Below are 23182 nucleotides of genomic sequence, written 5' to 3' on the forward strand. Positions count from 1 at the left end.
GAACTAACTAGGAATCACTACCACATATTTTATTTCACCTTTATTTTGTCAAGTTCTTTAAGGGCAATAGATAAATCTGAATAGAAATAAAGGAATAAAACAGAAACAGATAAAAGGAATTGTGAAATAAAAAAGTTAATATTTGAATAATAATTTTAGGAAATTAGTATATTTTCATAAGACTCCTGCTGTTTGGAGAATAGTGAGTCTGTTAGCATTAGATAAGTTACTTTTGTCCATTTTATTTTAATTGAGTTCTCAAACTGAGAAATATTGAAGTGGAATGTCTGCTAAAGTAGCTTAATAAATATAAGATGAGACCAAGAAGGACTGAGTGTTCCTGGTGTTAAATATTTACCACATAAATCCTGGTTGTAATATGGGGATGCAAAGTACAAAATGGCAAATGTGTATAAGCAGATCTTGTGAACCACAGGGGAATTCATGGTGTCAGGAATAATTACAGTGCAAAAAAGGGCAAGCAAACAAGGGCTACAAACAGGGGCAATGTAAACCCAATGGTCTTATTCTCAAAAAAGCATAGTAAAAACACTGAGTAGCAAAACTTCACATATTAGATACCCGATCATGTTAGATGAATATTAATCTATTTTTCTTCCATATGTGCGTCCGGATCATTGTAACAGACATTCAGACACAAAGTGGCTATAGGATCAGGCCATATGGATCTGTCTACAGATTTTTCCATTTTATTCAATAAAGCAACAAACAGAAAGACAGAAGGAAAATATACTAAAATTAAAATTCATAAACATTAAATTACCTTCATGTCCACTTAGGCTCACCAACCATATGGGCAAATTACCTTTCAGGAGAGGGAATTTACTGTCTCCTTTTCTAATGGCAACAGAAGATGACACTAGGCATTCCACATATCTTATTCCACCACAACAACATGGAGTTTGATTCTATAATTGTTGTCATAAAGACACCACTAAGCAAGCTCAAGGAGTTCCACAGGCCTCTTAATAAAGAAACAGGATCTTTACTAGATGGCATCAGGTCAGTCACCCAGGAAATGGTCTTAAAGAGGCAACGATTCAAAAGAGTAAAAGGGCACTTGAGGACATGAAGCCTACAATAGAGAAAGACTCTCTCTCTCTCTCTCTCTCTCTCTCTCTCTCTCTCTCTCTGTGTTTCTTCTATTGTAACAATCATATCAGAGCAACCAAGGCTTGGGAAAGGGTGTTTCAGGGCCAGGGAGCAGTAGGGGTTTTCCTAGTGGAAATCCATTTCAGAGCTAATGCTGCTCCAAGCAGCACTCATATGAAGTCCAGGAAATACTGATGAGATTGTAATGCTATTTTATTAGTGAGAATGGAATGAAGATAGTTCTCAAACATTTCACTACATCCAGAAGGACAGTAATCCACAAATCAATGCAGAGCATTGCCTCACTCTTCCAGTTTATTAATGTAATTGTTTTGGCTGCCAATGTTGCATTTACATGCCATTCATATAAATATTCAAGCAAGTACCTATAATATAGGGATCCCATACCCTAGGAACTCGTGCAGCATTGTCAATACTGCTTCTCTGATCTTTGGCATCAGGTAATATACTTAAATGGTGCAAACGGGTGGGAAACCAGTAGATGTTATGGCTTATTTTACATGAAATGGTCCTAACACATAGGCCCATTGTTTGTTTTTAATGTAGCCACACAACACTGTTTCAGCGGTATATATTTCCAAAGCTGAAATAACAAAACATCCACATATTCTTGAAGGGAAGCAAAAAATTACTTTGTGTATCAAAACGTCACTTTTCCACAGAGGAACCATAACTGCAACAGAAAAGGAGATTTCCTAATCTGGAGATGGAAAACTAGCTAGAGGAAGAAACCAGAATTGATCAAACTTCATAAAAGCTGATGCTGAAATCTGACTTCTGCTATTTTGTGTGATGAGTTTAGTGCTTTTCCTGTGTAGCCTCAAGAAATGTGAATGATACCATAAGATTTAGTTGATATAGGTGGGAACTGGTCTATAATAGAGTCAAAAAACTGCATTTGGGGTGTGATCATTGAAATTGTTTACTAATTGAACAAACGTATGAAGTTTGAATTACTAAGTAATAACCACAGATGCTCTGTCTAGAATCTGGGTGCTGGAACATCCCAGAGGTATTTGTCGAGTACCCCTATTCTGTTCTTTTTTGATGGAGAAATGTGACAATTTGGGGAATCTGCCTTCAATTTATGAATTCTCTGTGAGATTATGAATTCTCTACATGCATCTTTGCCAAGCTGCAAACTTCATTTTGAATGTGGGGGCCAACTGCCACCTCTGTTGCCTCTTTACCTCCATGTTGGACAGAAATTACAATGGCTAGTGGTATAAGGGAGACAATGGAGAGACGTCAACCTTAAAGATGGTACTGAGACAACATTATAGCTGTGCTAAGGAGGGTGCCTGTGTTGCAAAACCAATTCAGCCAAGCTGGACTGCAGGTTTGGAGCAGTGGAAACTTACCAAGCAGGACCAAGACATAGATGACTGAACAGGAGGTTGTTATGAAAGGAAGAAGAAGGACCAGCCAATGTGAGGAAAGAAGAGCTTGGGCACAAGGCTCCATGTTTCAATGCACAAGCAATGTACTGCAACAGAAGAATGCTGGATGGCCCAAACAATACTGACCCCATCCCAAAGAATGTTCTGGAGTGGTGAGGAAACTGACATAGGAAATGCATGCAGGGTTTATTATTTTAGAGCTGTGTATTTCTCCCGTGATTAAGAAAAGCGCAAAAGCATTGTAGAATCCAGTGCAAAGTCTGTATGGCTATGTGCAACACCTTATTGCACGGTCCTTGAGAAAGTTAAACTATAATCCAGAAGGCTCACATCTTCAGTGGGATTCTAGCAGGGTGGATTTTATTTAAATCAAATTGATTTAAATCACTAGTCAGGAAGACTCGATTTAATCATGGCTTTGGGACAGCAAGTGGTATCGTCTCCACTACAAGTATATATTGGTTTTCCAAGGAGCTCTTTTTTAAAAGCCCAACCATGTCTATCCCTATTCTTTCAATGGGGTTTCCACTAATGGCACTAGGACTAAGGAGGCTTTTGAGACATTCTTAGCTGCTAAATACTGACACTCGAAGCAGGAAGAGCAATACTCCCTAACCTCATGGAGAACCCCTGTCCAGAAAAAGCAGGCCAGTAACCAGTCCAGGGTTGTCTTCTGCCCTCGATGCCCCATGCAGGGAATATCGTGTGCCGACTGGATTGCAGCCCAGCAGTACTTATGGGGTACCAGCAGCTGAATTCTTATTACCTCCAACCGCAGGTTCTGCTCCACATGATATAGCCGCAGCTTCTCTAGCACAACGTGGGGGTACTGTCCCAGCTACTGGGGATCAGCTGCCAGCATGGACACCACCTGTTTGTAGGCACAGCTAAGCATCCCCTCATCATGCTGCTTTTGGATGAAGCTTCCCACCTGCAGAAGGGCCTCGAGGTCCAGGATAGCTGCCAGCTGTTCATGCATCTCTGGCCCTGTCCTGAGGATGTCCCCTTCTGGAGGTCATCAGATTGCTCAGGCCTGCTAGGTTCACAGTGTTCGCAGGCCAGGGCCAGAGATGCATGACTTAATGCTTTGCCAAAGGGAGGGCCAATCTTGCCCTATTATCACTAGGTATGCTAATTTATTGGCTAGTGCTACTGTAATTTGAATTAGTGTAGGTCTGCACTATCAGCTCCACTTGTGTACTGGGATAGGGCTTTACATCTTCATGTACACAATGCAAGCCAATTGTCCTCTCTGGGTTGATCATCTAGCCCGCTAAGCCAACCTGCATCACTGTTTCACTGTACTCTGAATCTACAAGCCCCAGTACCTCCCTTCCATTGGACCCTTACTGGGACTGTCAACTTGGGGAGAGTCCTCTTGCAGGCCCTCTGTCCTGCCATCCAAGCCTGTGCATATTTGCACATCAATGGGCAAACTTTCCTCATATGCTCCTTTCACCGACAGGAGTAGCAGGTCACCAAGTTTATCCCCATGGCTCCTTCCTGGTGGGGAGTGGGTTTAAATTATGAGTGGGACCTGTGTCTCGGCTCAAAGGCTCCAGCCCTGTTGTTTGCATCACCAAGCAGCTATCCAGGCGATACCTCCTCTGAGCTCAGCCCTGTGTCTTGCCATGGTCTTCCTCTCTCCATGCAGGTAGCTTGGGTCTCCGGATTGCACGTTTTCTGTCATACCCAGGGTTCATCATCTCCTGGCGGACATCTGGCATTGTCAGTGGCCCTAGTTGGTGAGTGGGCATGTGCTGTGTGGGTCCTATCTTTAGCAACCCATTAGGCATGAGAAAATTCTCCATCAGCTGCACCATGTTTGATAATGACTTGGGGCAATACCAGAGCACCCATTCTCAGCCCCTTTGTGGAAATATGGATACAAACAGTTCTGTTTGGACCAACTCTGCAACTTAGGCCCCAGAGCACTCCTCAGGGTAAAACCACCACCAGCAATGCTTTTTAATCATTGCATCACCCTCTGGAAGCATGCCCTTTTGGGGTACATCTCAGCTCTAAAGCACTGCTGATTTGTCTCTTCACTGATCTCCGGGTAATCTAAACTAGCCTTCACCTGACTGTAGTCTCTAACTTGCTCTGGATCAAAGTTGCAGTAGTCCAGCTGCGCTTGGCCCAGTGCTCTGGAAGCCATTGAGAGGCCAGCGCCATTCTCTCAAAGGTGATGAGGAACATCTCCAGATTGTTCTTGGGGCCTATCTTAGTTAACTTCACCAGCACAGGTGGCAGAGCTCCCCCTGGTGGATTGGGCCCTGCAGGGCATCCTTGTGCAGTGGCTGGGGATCTAAACTGTTGCAGAAAATCCTTCTGGAGTTCTGGCTGCTGGGACACAATCTCCTTCAGCAGTTGCTGCTGCTGCACTGCTTGGCCTGTTGCTAGGCTGTCCGCTGCTGCAACACCTGCTGCTGGAATTGCCATTTCTGGTTGGGCTACTATTGTTGCCATTCCGCCATCCACTTACACCAGTGCTCGGGGGTCCTTCTTGGCTGAAGTTCCCTTTGATCGTGGGGGTGTTGGTGCAAGGATCCCCTGCCTAGTGGTTGTAGTCCCGGTGGTGGCAATCCCACTTAGTGGTTAGAGTTCCATTGGCAGCAGTCCTGCCTAATGGCAATAGTTCACTTTACGGTAGTCCTGCCCAATGGTGATAGTATAGTTGGTGGCAGTCCTGCCCAACGGCAAGAGTTTGGTTGGTGGCAGTCCCACCCCAATGACAAGAGTTCAGCGGGAATAGGAGAACCCAGGCCCACCCTACTCCACCAGGTTCCGACCCAGGGCCCTGGGAGGCTGACTCAGCTGTTTACCTGTTCTGTAGGGTGTCCAGCCTTTCGTCAGCTTCCCTGAGTCACTTCCTACTCCAGTCTGGGTCCCATCTTGCCACTGCCTGACTCTGGGGAACATTGACTTTGGGTGCCCAGCCCTCATCCCTGCTTCCCAATACTGAGTCTCTCCTGCTCACCAGCGCAAGGCAGGCTCCGCTCCAGTCTCCCTGGGAGCTCCCAGGGTACGTCCTCCTCCCTGGCTGCTCAGCCCCAACCTGAGCTGCCTAGCTGGCTTTTAAACCCCGCTTCCAGTCTGAGCATGCTGATAGGGCCTCCTTACCCCGTTCCTGGCCAGTGAAGGGTCTATACACCCCGTCACAACCCCTCTCAAAGGACTGTTTCTGTCTCCAGGCCTTGTATCAGGTGTAAGGCTTCCTGCTCGCATTCTCCACAATTGTAGTTGGCTGACCCTCAGCCCGGGCTCAGCCCTAGTCACGTTGAGTCTCTTACCCTGGGTCCCCTACAGGAGCCGCACTCCTAGGCAATCTAACTGTTCCCAGAAGGAATTCAGCTCACTCCCAGGGTCTTTTTAAACTTCATCTATAGTTCACTTGTCTGTAGTAACTGGAGATGCTCCCCAGGTCCCACCCTAGGTTGCTGGAGTGAAGCAGCCCTCCAGGGCCCCTTGCCCATATCAAGCTCATAGTATCAGTCTGCCCTAACTGAAGTGTGTGTGGGGAGGCAGAGGGTTGAAGGAAAGGTTGGCCACTGCCTTGGGCTGGGCTCCCCTTGCTACTGGAGCTCACTAGCAGTCCCTAGCAGCCTTCCTGCTACTGGGCAAACTCTTCCCATCATCCTTCTTCTTGGGTTTTGTGGTGCAGCAGACTCGGTTCCTGAGCCTATGACCATTCACTGAATTTGGTAGATAGGTTATGACTTAAAGTCTGTCACCTTTCCCAGTATTCTTAAAGAACAGCTTTTTTTAACTGGGCCTCATTTTCCTTCTATTCTGGACAGGAGTTGCAAAGAAAATGTTGTTACTCCAAGGATTCTGAGTTTTCCATATAAATAGCTCCTTTCCCTGGCACAGTTTTTACAATTACATAAGAGATTATCTATCATCCTTATGTTGTTTACTAGAAATAAATTACTATTTAATCCACAATGACCTGTTAAAATTCTGAATAGAACCACTCTGCTCTTCTTTTCAGGGTCTTGGATTATATCAGCATTTTCAACTATTGGGCATACTTCATGGAATTTTTCCCCTTCGTTGCACGTGCCTACAGTTCTTGCCATTCCTTCCTAAGCTCATTTTTGATTAAATGTTTAAATTCTAGTTTGCTGAAGGTCAACTTGTTGATGCTTAATGGCACTGTTGCCTTTGTCTGCCAGTTCATTGCCAGCTATCCCAGAATGTGCTTGGATCCATGTTGTTAGTATGATCATATCCAATTGTGCCAATTTGGCTGTTAGCAATACTATTTCATGATGAATGTAACTTCTGCTGTCCGACTCGCCATTTTATAGTGCCTGCAATCCTGATAAGGAATCATCAGACTGAATGGCCACAGCAGCTGGCCGCACATCTCAGGCCCAAGTTAGTGCCAGCAATATCCCTGTTAGCTCAGCCATGAAGTCAGAGATAAAGTTAGTTACTTGCTACTTTCTTGTGTCCAAATGTGGGCACACAGAAATCTGTTCCCACTCAACCTATTTCTTCCTCTTTGGAGCACATTTGACAATAGCATCCCCATTTATCGCAGATATATTGATTTGCTGTATTTTGTATATTTATCATTCTTCTCCGTTTGTTTATTTTATTATATAATTCCATGTCTGTCTCAGGGGGGATGGTTTTCCAGTGATAGAGTATTTTCCCATAGCTATAGATTTTGGCCTCTTTTAAGCCTTTCTTTTCATCGAGAACCTTTATCCATTTCTTTACATGAGGAACTTTGAGATTTTGTCCTATCCAGTCTTCACTGAATTCCCAACAATCAGTATATATTAGCTTAGTGTTATCACCCCACCCTGTCACAGGTGCATATGTCACAGTCATCAGCAAATAATGTGAAGCCTATTCCTGCACTCATCTCCTTTGGAAGATGATTATTCATGATGTTAACAGAGGTTGGGCTAATGACACTCTCCTATGAGTTCCATTTGTAATGGAATATACAGTGGAAAAGGCCTTGCCTACCCAGACTTGTATAGTTCTTTTGCTTAGGAATTCCCTTATCCATCTGTACATTCTTCCTACAGTACCCGTGGTTGCCACTTGATATAATTGTCCCTCTCTCCGTAACACATCTTAAGCTTTTTCTATGTCCAGGAAGGTTACTATCATGTACTCTTTGGTTTACAAGCTTTTTTGTGCTTTTGTCTCTATCCATACAGTGTGGTCAGTCACACTCTGACCTCTTCAGAATCCACTTTGTGTTCTATTGTTGAGCCTACTAAGTGTGCTACTAATCCAGGGGTGGGCAAACATTTTGGCCCGAGGGCCACATCTGAGTATGGGAATTGTATGGTGGGCCATGAATGCTCACAAAATTGGGGTTGGGGTGTAGGAGGCGGCGAGGGCTCTGGTTGGGGGTGTGGGCTCTGGGTTGCCAGAAATGAGGAGTTCCAGGTCCAGGAGGGGGCTGTGGGCTGGGGCAGGGGGTTGGGGTGTGGGAGGGGGGCTGACGGCTCCATCTGGAGGTGCGGGCTCTGGGGTTGGGCTGGAATTTGGGGTGCAGGAGGGTGCTCTGGGCTGGGATCGAGGGGTTCGGAGGGTGGGAGGGGGATCAGGGCTGAGGCAGAGGGTTTGGGCCTGGGAGTGGGTCAGGGGTGCAGTCTCCGGGAGGCGCTTATCTCAAGCAGCTCCCGGAAGCAGCGGCATGTCCCCCCTCCAGCTCCTATGCAGAGGCACAGACAGGCTGCTCTGCGTACTGCCCCATCCGCAGGCGCCACTCCTGCAGCTCCCATTGGCCGCAGTTCCCTGCCAGTGGGAGGTGGGGGTGCGACGCTTGGGTTGGGAGGAGCGTGCGGAGCTCCCTGGATGCCCCTATGTGTAGGAGCCGGAGTGGGGACATGCCAATGCTTCTGGGAGCCATGCGGAGCGCCTCCTGACCCCGCTCCCTAGCTGGAGCGCAGCAAGCCTTAGATCCTACTCCCCAGCAGGAGCTCGAGGGCCAGATAAAATCAGCTGGTGGGCTGGATGTGGCCCACGGGCTGTAGTTTGCCCATCCCTGTACTAATCTCTCTGTCACCAGTTTTTTCCATAGTTTTACCTAAATGTGCTTTGAGGATTGTATAGCTCAGGCCTAGAGCGCATCTTGCCTGGTTTCCTCACTGGAACAATGACTGCATGTTTCCAGTCCCTAGGTAATTTTCCCATTCCTCCATATGATATTGCGGGGGTCGGCAACCTCTGGCACATGGCTCGCCAGGGTAAGCACCCTGGCAGGCTGGGCAGTTTGTTTACCTGCCGCGTCCGCAGGTTCGGCCGATCGCGGCTCCCACTGGCCGCGGTTCGCCACTCCAGACCAATGGGGGCGGCGGGAAGCCGCAGCCAGCACATCCCTCGGTGTGGCCACTGGGAGCCGCGATCAGCTGAACCTGCAGACGCGGCAGGTAAACAAACTGGCCTGGCCCGCCAGGGTGCTTACCCTGGCGAGCCACATGCCAGAGATTTCCGACCCCTGTGCTATTGTATAATTTTAGTATTGACCTCAGGGTTTTGTCACCTGGGTGTTTGCATATATCAAATATTATTTCATCCTGGGCTGGCACAGTGCTTTTGCTTCTCATCACTTTTTGGAGTTTCCTCATACCAAAATGTTCATTTAAAATAAGATCCACATCCCCCTTCTACCTCTTCACCATCTCATAATTATCATTAAGGAATGTTCTTTTCCTTTCCCTAATTTCTATCCTCCGATCCTCAGCATAACTGACTTTTTGACACGTCAGCCAGAATTTCTGTTTTTTCTTTGTTGGAGCTTATTACTCCATGGCCTTCCACTGCAACACTTGGCATTGTGTTGCTCTTAGTCCTTATTCCATTTATTTTCCTAAGTTTCTTGTGTATTTCTGAAGTACTAATATCTTTATTTACTTTCCCACAGTATTTCCTCCAGCTTTCTCTTTTTTGCCCTTTATATATTGTGCAACAGCCTTGCTTTTTTAATAGGTCATTAAGTCATTAAATTAAATCTGTAAATGAATAATTAATAGTGTCATCTATGTTAATTAATTCAATATCAAATTCAGTTTATTTTATGCAGTCCCTAAATACTCTGTTTTTCAATGCACTTGCAGAATGTTGTGTTGAAATTGCCTAACTACATTATAGAAGCTGCCAGGGAGAAACTGTAGGTTTTGCAGGTGGATAAACAATATTCAGAGCTTTTAGCACCTGGGAAAGTGTAGGAGGTGGTTTTGCATTGTGGAATAGGAGCATCTGGGGGATGTTTGTGCTAAAATCCTCAGCAACATAGTTGATAGTGTTATTGTTATTTCATTTACTGTTATTAGGTTTCCGTATTAATATCCTTTTGATATGAATGGGGGAAGGACCTAAAAATTCTGAATCAGTGATAGATCTCATAGGACCCCAAAGCTGTGAACCATTTTGCAAAAAGGCAGGCACATACCATAAACAGATGGTGCACGCACCATCTCCACCTACAGTTGCAAATACTTCCCACTGCCAACAAATATAATTTCTGTCTTATTCTTGTCAATTTGTTTCTATGCAGATTCCTATCTGAGCCCTGATCTAACCCCAGACTTATGTCAGTATAACTACGGAGCGATGTAGTTATACTGACCTAACCCCGGTATAGACAGCGCTTTGCCAATGGGAGGGCTTCTCCTGTTGACACAGTTACCACCTCTTGGGGAGGCAGAGTACCTATGCTGCCGGGAGAAGCTGTCCCATAGGTAGTGTCTTCACTAAGCGCTAGAGCAGCACTGCGGCACCAATGCAGCTGTGCCATTGCAGTGCTGTCAGTGTAGACAAGCCCTCAGTCAGGTGCTAGAACCGTAATGAAACTATAACCCAGGTTCGAGCAGAGGACATGGAACTGAGTTTCATATACTCAGCCCAACTGTCTCACACAGTCTTCCCTTGTACTCTAATTTTACATACGAGGAAACTAAGAAAGAGAAATATAAGTGACTTGATCAAGGGACAGCGTAAGGGCCTGGAACAGAAATCATCTAGCTTCCAGGTTTTCTCTCAACCCACTAGAGCAGTTCATTTCCAAAAAGTAGACAACTGTGGGTTTTTTAAACAGTAAACTTAATAGTTTCGGCCATAAAAGGTGTATCCCAGTACATCAAATCATAATAGGACACAAAAGCACAAACACATGTATTAGAATGTTGTTTGAAACTCTCAAGTGTTCCGAATATGTGTAGCTTAAATAATAAATACAATTTAATGCAGACTTAAGAAACTGATGCAATAATACAATGAAAACCCTGAACAGGTCTTTTCAGTGATGGATTTTAAGGTTTCAAAACCTGATTCTTTACCTTTGTAATTATACCTCTGTTTTTTCTTTTGAAGTTGTTCCAAACCAATTTTACAAAGCACAAAAAAGTTGCATGATTGGACCGTTTAATATTAATGTTTAACCACATGTAAATAGAATTATTTATAATTATGTAATATACATGGGTGGGTAGTATGAAGTGTTCTCTTTGCTGTTTAAAGAGATACTGTTCATAAGCTACAATAGGATGTTATACAGTCCACTCTTAAAGAATGATGCCAATGGCAATCAAGGAAGAGGAAACATCTGCAATTAGACTCTGTAGTCGCTTTGCATCTGCAAAACAATTACTATCTATTGTATGTTGAGAAAACATTAAACATAACAATATGATCATAACTGATGTGAGATTTTTGTATTCATTTTTGCTGCTTCTATTGCTGAAAGGCATTTATCATCTACATATGATTATTCACACCAATCCTCCCCAAAACAAAACAAACTTCAATATGATGTTAAGATTGCAAGCACATATCAGTGGTATGAGTGCATATTATTATCGTTTAAGAACATTAGAGTTAAAAAAAAGAACAAAACAAAACCTTAGGAATCCAGGAAATGCAGAGTTAAAATTGCATCTCTCAACAAGGCTTTCAAATTATCTTCCAACCCCCATCACAGCAACATCCAGAGAAAATCAGAACATAATACTTTATCCATCCATAATGCATAGTTTCATTTTTGAGTGAGCACAAAAGCCCAATTGTTAGAAATCATTACTACAAAGTGGCAAAAAAGTAGTAGAAGTCTTTTGGAACTGAGTTTAACAGCTCCATTTCTATGGCGTCATAATTCAGGAGCAGCTTGTTCCAGTCACATCTAATTTTGTAGAAAATTTCTACCACGGCTCCAGACCTAACCTACCAATTTTGACACCAATATGAATTTCAATGTGGATTTTCGAGAGGGTGACGTAAAATCAGGTTTATAATAGAAACTTAGGCTATGTCTACATCGCCCCACAGTTCAGACTATGGGGGTGTCAATAGCAGGATGCACCAAAGTACTCTGCTATAACACCCCCGTGTGGATGCTGTGGCCGTGAACTAAAAGGTTCCTAGTTCACAGTCTACATTAATGCAAATTAGGAACCATTTCGTTCACATCCGTAGCATCCATGTGGGGGAATTACAGCACAGCTCTTTGGTGAGCATTGCTATTCACACCCCTAAAGTCCGAACTGCGGGACAGTGTACACAGCCAACGTTGCAACCTGAACTATAACATAACCAGCAGTTTAAAAATGGCAAATCATTACATTGGTTGGGATGTGATATCAAAGCTGTGTAACTCAGATGAAACTGCTCTACAACTTATAGAAATGTAACTGAGGTCAAAATGCACCCAACTCTCTACTTTGTTCTGCCATAGGTACTTCAGTCTTCAAAAAAATGATGGAAGTGCAAGGTCACGTCCTGCAGAGCATACTGCAGCCTTAATCCCGTAGTAGTAATTAGCTTCAAGGTGATGGAAGATTGGGCCAGACAGCCTGGCCCTATTTCAGCATCTTAGGTCACATACAGTTAATTCTCGTTGAAAATTTCAGCACATATTCAGTAAATACATGATCATAATCAGAAGGAAAACTGATAAAGACAGCAATGGAAACTAAGGAACCAGTTTAATTCCGGAGGACAAAACATATTCTTTTATGCTTCCTCTCTGTTATTCACAGGTGTGGGATCAACAAAGGCTATTATGCATGAAAGACAATATGGGTCAGATTCTGATTTCAGTTCCACCATTGTAAATGAGGAGTAACTCCACTAAAGTCTGATTGTCCCACCACAAGATGTAGCTAACTCCACTGATCTCACAAGGAGTTACTTGTATCCTGCATTAGTAGAGTAGAGACGAGTGATTAGGAGTCAATAGTTACTCCAGATGTATTTCTCACGGAATTGAGATCAGAATCCGACCTCCTAGCTGTATAACATATTTATTATTATTTCATTATATTTTGTGGCTTTGACATCCCATCCATGGAATGCTTATACTGGAAGGAGCCATAAATGATAGTTTTAAACCTGAAATCAAAGTGTGACCTTTTGTTGTTCTTAAGGTTTTAGTTCTTTTTTTATTTAAAAAAAAAAAAACCCCACATAGCAATATCTAGAAACTGCCACACTCCTGGACTAGTAAAGTCCACAGTCATGTACATGTAAAAAAAAAAAAAAAAAAAGTATCTTAAAAAAATTAAAACTGCCCAGGAATAGGAGATGAGATAATGTTGGGCAACGTATAAAGCAGGACGAATGGCAGAGAAATAGTTAGAGTAGCAATAAATGAACTCCAGGGTGGAGAAGAAAGAGCAGCTGGAGAGGAAGTCAGGGACAAGCAACAAGGAAAGAGGTTGCAGACGTTGGCGGAGCGGCAGGAAAATAAAAGTCTTGGGGCAAACAGAGTGTCAGGAGAGGAGATTTTGAGTGTGGAGTCATTAGTTGTGAAAAACAATACAACCTAAAAAAACTGACATGACAAGTCTCTCAGGGGGCAGGGATAGCTCAGTGGTTTGAACATTGGCCTGCTAAACCCAGGATTGTGAGTTCAATCCTTGAGGGGGCCACTTAGGAATCTAGGGCAAAAATCAGTACTTGGTCCTGTTAGTGAAGGCAGGGGGTTGGATTTGATGACCTTTCTGGATCTCTTCCAGTTCTATGAGATAGGTATATCTCCATATATTATATTATAGTAAGTACATGGAGGTCTTAGTGGCTGATCCAATTGGCCTACTGAAGTCAAGGGGAGTCTTTGGATTAAGCACTTGGGGCCGATTTTCAAAAGGTATTTAGGAGCCTAAAGATTCAGACAGGTGCCAACTTTTACAACAACTTAATAAGATTGCAATATGTGAATAAATTAAAGACAAGTCAGTTGTATACTAACACACTGAGCTCTTCTATAAATTTCTTGACATCAAACAATGTGTTTAAAAACTCCATACACTTTTTCCTCATGTAATATCTACAAAATGTTTTTCTTTAATTTACACATAAAAACAAAATCATAGGGTATCTGAATAAAGATGTGCATGCATACCTCATGGTTCTACAGACACCACAAACACGTAAGCCTTGCTGTCAGGATCCCTACCGTATCACAAGAATCCTTTGGGTGTGAGCTTTGCTTTAGGTTATGATCCTTAAACACGTACATAACTCTGCTATTCTGAGCAGTCCCACTGATGCCCAATGGGGCTCTTCACATCAGTAAATTTCTGCACACGGTTAAGAGTTTGGAGGATCACTGCCTGCGCTGTTATTTGTGTAGCATCCTTTGTGTAGTATTTGGTCTTGTAAGTATCCTGCTATGATAAATATTAGTATGCATTTTTGTGTTATGTTTCAATGCTTTTAGATTTTAAATGAGCCTGGTGACTGCTTGATTAGCTTTATGTGAGTCAGCCATCTTGTAAGCACTTCACATTGCTTGTAGAAGCCAAGAGATACATCTCTGGGGAAGTGTTTGGTGATGTAGATGAAACTACGATTTGAGAGACCTGCACATCCGGCTGGCCCCATAGCACAGTAGACATGAAATCTCTTCACTACCTACTAGGGTGACCAGATGTCTCAATTTTATAGGGACAGTCCCGATTTTGGGGTCTTTTTCTTATATAGGCTCCTATTACCCCCCACCCCTGTCCTGATTTTTCACACTTGATGTCTGGTCACCCTACTACCTACACTATCTTGGATCCATGCCAACAAAGAGGCAAATCTCAACTTTTTAAAGCTTTTTAAATCACAGGATTGGGTTATACCAGTGGGTCTCAATTTTTTGTCCTGGTGACCCCTTTCACATAGCAAGCCTCTGAGTGCAACCCCCCTTATAAATTGAAAACACTTTAAAATATATGTAACACCATTATAAATGCTGGAGGCAAAGCAGGGTTTGGGGTGGAGGTTGACAACTTGTGACCCCCCATGTAATAACCTCACGACCCCTTCAGGGGTCCTGACCCCCAGTTTGAGAAACCCTGGGTTATACCAACATTACAAATGTAGGTAAGATTCACAAAACCCCTTGTAATTGAAAAACAAAGATTTTAAAACACTAACAAAGCAGCCAGGAAAAAGACATCCCTAGGAGAAGTAAATCCACAGTAGCAGCCAGGCTTTTGCATCTTCTTGCATGATCTTCATTCCCTCAGAAAATCAAGTCACTTACTTAGGTACCTACATTTTGAAAACTTGTCTATCACAGACCATATTCTCAGGAGATGTAAATTATCATAGCTCAGTTGACTTCCAAGGAGCTATACCAGTTTACTCTACCTGAGAATAAGGTCCCACTTCTCTTCAAGATTTCTACATTCTGTCCAAAACCTCACTAAAGACCCACTTCAGTAAAATATGCATTTGCTTTCCATGGTTTAAAGCCTGCATAAGATAATATGGCCACCTATAGGGAATGTTTCCACAAGGTGATACTGATGCCATTAAGGATCACACTGGACACAAAAGTTATTGTTTATCTTACACCATAACAGAAGCATGTTACATTACAACATTGTGTTGGAGGTTGGTTATCTGGAGCTAGATTCACAAAGGGACTTAGAAACTGTGACACTGAGTATCACAACACCTAACTTTTATGTGCCTAGAAAATCACTGAGCTTCACAAAGCCTGAATTAGGTGCTCAGGCTCCCTATACTACAAATGGAGACAGGCACCCAAGAGTGGGATTCACAAAAGCCAGCATGCTGCACAAGGAGCCACCTAACCTAGCCCATGGGAGATGTGGAGGAGAGGGGTGTTCCCTAAGCCCTGCCCCACTCAGGGAGTTCGATGCCTATATCCAGGCAGGAGGGAGGTGCCTTTCTCTGCTTGGGAGTTTCAGCTATGAACCCTCTCCTGGAATCAGGCATTCGTTGCAAGAGGCCAGGGGAAGAGGACATTCCTTATAACCATTAGCCCAGTGTTTCGGGTACTTACCCAAGATGCAGGAGACTCACGTTCAATTCCTCTGTCTAATGAGAAGGCATTTGAATAGGGGTCTCTCACCTCTCAGGTGAGTGTCCTAACTAGTGAGTTGTGGGATATTCTGATGGGGGGCTCCCTCAGTCTTTCCTGTTGAAGGCATTTCACTTTTGATAAATAATTAGAGAGCCACTAGAACCGGGGAACTGGATCCTGGGTCTCCCACATCCTGGGTGAGTGCGCTCACCACCAAACTACAGTATAGAGTCATTCTTTCCCCCTCACTCCAGATGATTTGTGTGAAGGTAGGCATGCTCTGAGCACACCTATTGGGTCAAGCCCTGCAGGTGAGTTAGGTGAACGAACACCTCTCTTCCCCCGGGGTTAGATGGGAGATAGGTGTCTGGACACCTATAGTGAGGGAGCAGTGAGTATGCTCAGATGCAGAACCATAGGCACCTAGGGAAGTTTTATCCTGAAAATTTAGGCACGGAGTGAGATTAGGTGCCTACAGCGTTCACCGGGAGCTGAGCAGGGGTTTTGTGAATACCAGCATCACTTAAATCCGGGATTTAAATGCCTAACACGGCAGCTAGGCACCTAAATCCATTTGTGAATCTGGGTACCACAGGCATCAGTGTTTGGTTTCAATGTATTTATCTTCATTATTTATCTCTGCATGGACCTTGCAGAGGCTCTAATCCTGCAAATACTTGTACATGCTTAATTTTACACATGGGAGCAGTCCTACTGCCTTCAATGGGATTCTCGCAATTGCAAAATTAAGCATATTTATAAGTGCTTAGGATCACAGCCTAAACTGGAAGGTGCTGAGATTACTAACAAGAAGAGAGAAGTAATCCAAGTGAACCTAAAGAGATTAGACCCAGGGCAGGAAACAGCAAAAACAAGATTTGACTTGGAAAAATGAAAGCTAATACAGCTGGTGAAAATAATGCACAATACTGATTTTCAACAAGAAAAAGAAACCTGGAATGCAATAATAGTGCATTGGTGACAGTGGACAGCAATGCACCTTAGTATATACAGAAATATGACAGCAAAACAGGCCAATCCAATTTAGGGCTGAATACACAGAAATATCATGGAACAAGGAGGTAATCTCTTTCTATAAGGTTCTACAGTGATTTCTTTCTATGTGGTTCTGGTGTGACCACACTTGAAATGCAGTGCACATAACAAGGCACCTCATTGCCAGAAATATATTGACAAAGTAGAGGAAGTTAAGAAAAAAGCAATACAAATTATCAGAGGGCTGAAGGAAACCATTTTTGAGGAGAGATTAAAACAGTAAATACGTATAAACTGTCCAAGTGATGACTGGGGGGAGGGGGGGGCATGACAAGAGTCTACAAATATTTATAGTGTGTAAACACTAAAAAGGCAGAAAAATTATTTAAGGGCAGTACAAGTAGGTATAACTAGGAACGACAGGATAAAAAAATACAGAAAGAAAAATGTAGGCTGAAGATCAAGAAAACTTCCTGACAGTATTATATTAGAATGTGGAATAGTATCCAAAAAGAAATGGTAGAAGCATCAGTATCTGAGACATAAAAACTAGACTGAACAAAGCATTAGAACATGTACTGTAGGGAACAATCTTGAACTGACAGGGAAATGCATGACAGGATGGCATAACAAGCCTTTCCATCTCCATAAGTAATTTTTGGAATTCTATAAAACATCACAAAGCTGCAATGCAATGTCATGGCATCAACCCTATTCATAATGTCATTAGGAACTTATTAACAATTTCATCATAATTTAAGATGAAAGAGAAAAAACTGATTTTGTCAGTTAAATTTTCCTTGGAGCATGCAGTTTAATAAAGTTAAAGGGCTAATTTATGTTTACATCATGTGTTCTTACTGAAAACGTAGAACCAGACACCATTCCAAGACACAGCACTAGCCATAGGGTACAAAAATAATATCGAATTAATTCTATAACCATAACAGCACCTGGGGAAATGTTCTCTAAATCTGAGATTTACAGTATTAATGTCATAATGGCTGGTTTTACAGAATATGGCACAGACCCACTAAAATAGGATGGGTGGCAAAGACGCATGGTAAGATTACCCTCTGTCTGTTTTTTTGCCTTGTTGTATCCCTTTGTCTGGTCCCCAGGTCTCCAAGGTGTGTTGCTGGTTTTGCATAGCAAACTCTTTCTTGCAATATGAGCTTGCTGCTCATGCAAGTTCACATTGCTAGTCCACTCATCCAGCACCCCTGGTGCGCTGCTCCCCGTGCAGGCAAATGGAGGCAGTCAATCAATAGTCCCAGAAACGTAGGAGCACCATGGTTAAGTACTCCTTCAGCACAGGCATACCATGCGGGTTAGAAGGAGGTAAAGAATGATGCAGCAGAAAGGGGAATCTAGAAGAGGGAGAAAAGTGGAGTGGGGGCAGATGAAAGGGGAAAGAGAGGGAGGGAAGGGAGGAAGGAAGGACAGAAGACAAGGGGGGGAAGGACTAGATGAGGACAGAGCAGGGGAAGAGAAGAGTAGAGCTGGCAAAGGGGAACAGACTGGAAATCAAGGGAGACCGATCGACAAAGGGAGTACAACATAGGAAAGTGAGAACAAGATGGTGTTTGGAGCAAAAAGGACTAGGGTAAATAGAAAGTAGAGGAAAAGGAATACAGGACAGTGGAGAATAGAAGTACTAAAATGATATGAAAAGAGAGAATAGTAAGGGGATAAGAGAAACAAGTGGGGATAAGAGAGATAACTGGGAGATAAAAGAGAGAGGAAAGGAGGGACTAAGATCAGCTAGAAGATCACACACTGATTACTGTGCTTAATAACAATTCTTGGCTCTGTGTTAGAAGGATGTAGCTTATTCTAGAGGATGCAATTTAGTAAGAGGAACAAGGACAGGGGATTTATTAGGGCTTGTCTACACACTAAAGTTGTACTGCTTTAACAATACCGGTCTAGTTAAAGCAGTACAGTCCCCCTACTGTGGATGCAGTCATATTCATATAAAGGTGCTCACACCAGTACAGCTCATTCGCATACAGGAAGGGAAATAAGCTATATCTGTATAAGGAACCTTTATACTTGTCTATCATGTCCACACTAGGAGTTGTACCTGTGTAAGTATTTCAGTAAAAAAAAATCACCCCTAACCAAAATAGTTATACTGGTACAAAAAAAATGTGTGTAGGCCAGGCTTTAGAGTGAAGAAAGGTGAGGCTTGATCCAAATTTTGCATAATAGAAAAGTGGCAACCACAGCATAGAGCTGAAGAGACCTCTAAATTGTCTTTGTACAAATGTAGCTAGTGTTGAGACCAAACAAAAGTTCAGCACAGTATATGAAATCTTTGACAGGTCTAATCCTGTGAGGCATTTCATCAGAATATATGTCGTGTGTCAAAAAATACATGCAAAAATTACGTTAGGATGATTTCAGTACTGAATTTTTGACTAAAAGTCAAAATTCTAAATAAAAACCTTCATAACTGGGTTAAAAAAAAAATCAGTGAAGCATCAACATTAAAAACACTAACAAATTTATATGTGCAGTTATTGGTCATGAGATTTGGGGTTTTTCTGAAATGATAAACAGAGTAATGCATACACATCTCACAAAATAAAATTATATTCCACCCATCAATCTGACACTTTATGTGTCATTATACTACAAGAGTCGAATACTCACAGGTTTTCGAGTTGGTGTGACTTGAACAGAATGGTAAAATTCCGGCTGAACTCTGCTGTTTTTCTTGATTTTTCTTTTCCTTATGGAAGTTTCTTGTTCACTCAAGTGATGTACTTCTGCTAGAGGCTGTGTTTCTTCAAGGCGAGGTGCTACACGTCTTCTAGCATGACGAGGACTTGGTCTAAAACCCTATGACATAGAAAAGACAATTGCAATGTTTGACAATTCTCAGAATGCAGCAACATAACAAAAAGAAATAACGTAGAGGATTTTATTAATTATTAGGACTAGAGAGAAAAACACACTGAGGATGAAGGTTTACAAATATTGTAATCATAAAATTAGCATGCGGCAGTAAAGGGACATTGTTAAGTAGTTTAAGCATCACATTTCTCTCTCTTATATATATATATATATATATATATATATATATATATATATATATATATATATATATATATATATATATATATATATATATATATAGGCAGAGCTGGTAGTTACATCTTTAATTAAGGTTGTTTAACATTTTTCATTATAAGCCTATGTTTTCAGTTGCTTGTATCTTTGCCAAACTCTATTCAGATTAAAATTTTCTATAAGAACATAAGAATGGCTGTACTGGGTCAGACCAAAGGTCCATCTAGCCCAGTATCCTGTCTACCAACAGTGGCCAATGCCAGATGCCCCAGAGGGAGTCAACCTAACAGGTAATGATCAAGTGATCTCTCTCCTGCCATCCATCCCCACCCTCTGACAAACAGAGGCTAGGGACACTATTCTTTACCTATCCTGGCTAATAGCCATTAATGGACTTAACCTCCATGAATTTATCCAGTTCTCTTTTAAACGCTGTTATAGTCCTAGCCTTCACAACCTCCTCAGGCAAGGAGTTCCACAAGTTGACTGTGCGCTGTGTGAAGAAGAACTTCCTTTTATTTGTTTTAAACCTGCTGCCCATTAATTTCATTTGGTGTCCCCTAGTTCTTGTATTATGGGAATAAGTAAATAACTTTTCCTTATCTACTTTCTCCACATCACTCATGATTTTATATACCTCTATCATATCCCCCCTTAGGGTAGGTCCACACTACCCGCCCGATTCGGCGTGATAAATCGATCCCAGAAGGGCTCCCCCGTCGACTGCGGAACTCCTGCTCACCGAGAGGAGGAAGTGCTGTCGACGGGGGAGCTTGCCTGCGCCGCGTGGACCCGCAGTAAGTAAACTTAGTTCGATCTAGGAAACGTCAACTTCAGCTACGCTATTCTCGTAGCTGAAGTTGCGTTTCCTAGATCGATCCCCCGCCCCAGTGTGGACCAGCCCTTAGTCTCTTCTTTTCCAAGCTGAAAAGTCCTAGCCTCTTTAATCTCTCCTCATATGGGACCCGTTCCAAACCCCTAATCATTTTAGTTGCCCTTCTCTGAACCTTTTCTAGTGCCAGTATATCTTTTTTGAGAAGAGGAGACCACATCTGTATGCAGTATTCAAGATGTGGGTGTACCATCGATTTATATAAGGGCAATAATATATTCTCCATCTTATTCTCTATCCCCTTTTTAATGATTCCTAACATCCTGTTTACTTTTTTGACCGCCTCTGCACACTGTGTGGACGACTTCAGAAAACTATCCACAGGCTGAATTGTTTTGGAGAATTCCAGCAAAAATGGTTCAGTCAAAAATCAGTAGTTTGCCAATGTTAATTTTTTTGCTAACCATTTCTTTTAAGAGCTCTACCACTTCCAGGGTTTGGAGGAGGAACTTGAAATTTGGCACAGAATATTCCTCAGGTCAAGGGGCTGTCTTATGCTGTCACCACAGATTTGGCCAAGTTATGGGCCTCTGAAAATTGTTGTTTGACATGCTCAGTAAAGCTTATTAGAGGCTTGCTGCGAAAATCTCTGAACATGCTTCCAGCTCAATGAAGCTTAATTCCCACAGGCCAACTACACCAGGCTGCCACCCCAATCCCTACATGCCAACTGCATTAAGCATGCTCCCAGTATCATGAAGCTCCTACAAGCAAATCACACTGACCATGCTCCAACCCAACACACACCAACAGCACTGAGTATGTTCCCAGCTCTTACTGAGCCTGGGAATAGAACCCAGGTCCCTAATTTATCATCTCATCCACCTAGTCACACTGCTTTTCAGAATGCATGTGTCAAATCCTTGGCTGTGTGATCTGTAACCAAAAGACCATGTTCCATTTCACAGCCCCAAATAAAACCAAGAATTCCTAATTCCCAACATTCTTCTCATGTCTACAAAATAGCTGTGTGAGCTACTGTCAGTGTGTGTGCTTCATCACCCTGTAATGGATCGCCCATGTAGAAAATAACACCATTGCTACCAGCAAGTCTGTACTGTGGTCCTAGATTCCAACCCTGCTTTTGTCCCATGCAGGGCTGGGTGGTGAATAAAGTTCCATAGGATGTAATTTCTGTTTTTTCAGTTTTATTTTTTTTAAACCAAGTTAATTACAAGAAAAATTATGTTAAAAATGTTATTTAGGTGGCAAATTCAAGCAAAGTTAGCAAAGACCAGAATTATGGGTCCCTATGCAACCTTAATTTGCTCCCTTTGTGCCTATGCATTCTGATACAGTCTTTCATTACATGATCACATATTATTTGTTTTCCCTTACCCATGCCTCATTCAATGCAGAGGATGGTCAGTGAATGAAGCAGACATTTGTAAAGAAGAGAAAGGAATTACACTTGTGTTTAAGTCACTCCACTGGGACACCGGAGAGTTGGGATCTTTTCTTGGCTCAACCTCAGACTTCGTATCTGATGTGGAACAAGGTTATCATAATACATGTGCGAAAGGAGCTGAAATAAGGTGCCATGGCTAACCTTATTTCTGACATTTCCTAACTTTTGGATACTTGACATAGCCACCCTGACATTCTTTTAATATAGTTTTTGCACGTGTGAGAGAGAGAGAGAGAGAGAGATTTTTATAACTAAACTGTGGAACTTTCCTTTAAAGAACATTCATTTCTGTGGAGTAGGCAGGGTGTTTGTAAAAATCACTGATCTTGATTTTGCTCCCTCTGAAGTCAAAGGCAAAACTACCAGGGCCAAATTCTGCTCTTAATTATACCCTATCCAATTCCAATTGCACAGGGTGTAAGTTACAGCAGAATTTGGTCCTCAACTTCTTCAACACGAGAAGGATCATATCCGTACTGGCTAGCAAAAACAGCCTTATGTAAGGTAATGCAGCCAAGAAACCTGTGGATTTTGTGTGATCCCCAAATATTAAAAGATGTAAATCCATGATGCTATGTCATACTATTGCAAGGGGAAAATCTTATTGCCCCAGTTTCTGTTCACCTGCACTATGAAATAAACAACAAATACAAACAATTTATATCTAGTCAAATTAATCAAAGTGAAAATTAAATGAATGAGGGGAAAATAATATAGTACAAAGAGAACTATTTATATAGTTGTTCAAATCTTTAGTTTCCAGGTGAGGACCTTCTCTTTCTGTAAAAACAGGAATGTACATCAGCAATTTTAATCCACTGTCAGGAAAGTAATCTTTAAGGATGATATGACTAGTGAACCCATTCTGAGTTCTGAATGAGTTCGAACTCCAAATATATGCTAAATTTCAGCTACAGATACAGGACTGGCTACTGGTTGAAGCCTGCTCATATGCAGGGCACATTAGCCATTCCCCCAGTTCC

At 42.5% G+C, this 23182-nt stretch overlaps 1 protein-coding gene across 1 annotated transcript in view; it reads right to left on the reverse strand.

The window, feature by feature from the left end:
• The window catches only part of DST (dystonin), a 434612-nt gene that overhangs the window by 392544 nt on the left and 18886 nt on the right, over positions 1–23182 (reverse strand). Inside the window, 1 exon segment of the mRNA XM_065400686.1 lies at positions 19480–19668. Coding sequence (XP_065256758.1) covers positions 19480–19668 — 189 coding nt within the window.

This window comes from Emys orbicularis, chromosome 3, assembly GCF_028017835.1.
Source record: "Emys orbicularis isolate rEmyOrb1 chromosome 3, rEmyOrb1.hap1, whole genome shotgun sequence".
Lineage (NCBI taxonomy): Eukaryota > Metazoa > Chordata > Testudines > Emydidae > Emys > Emys orbicularis.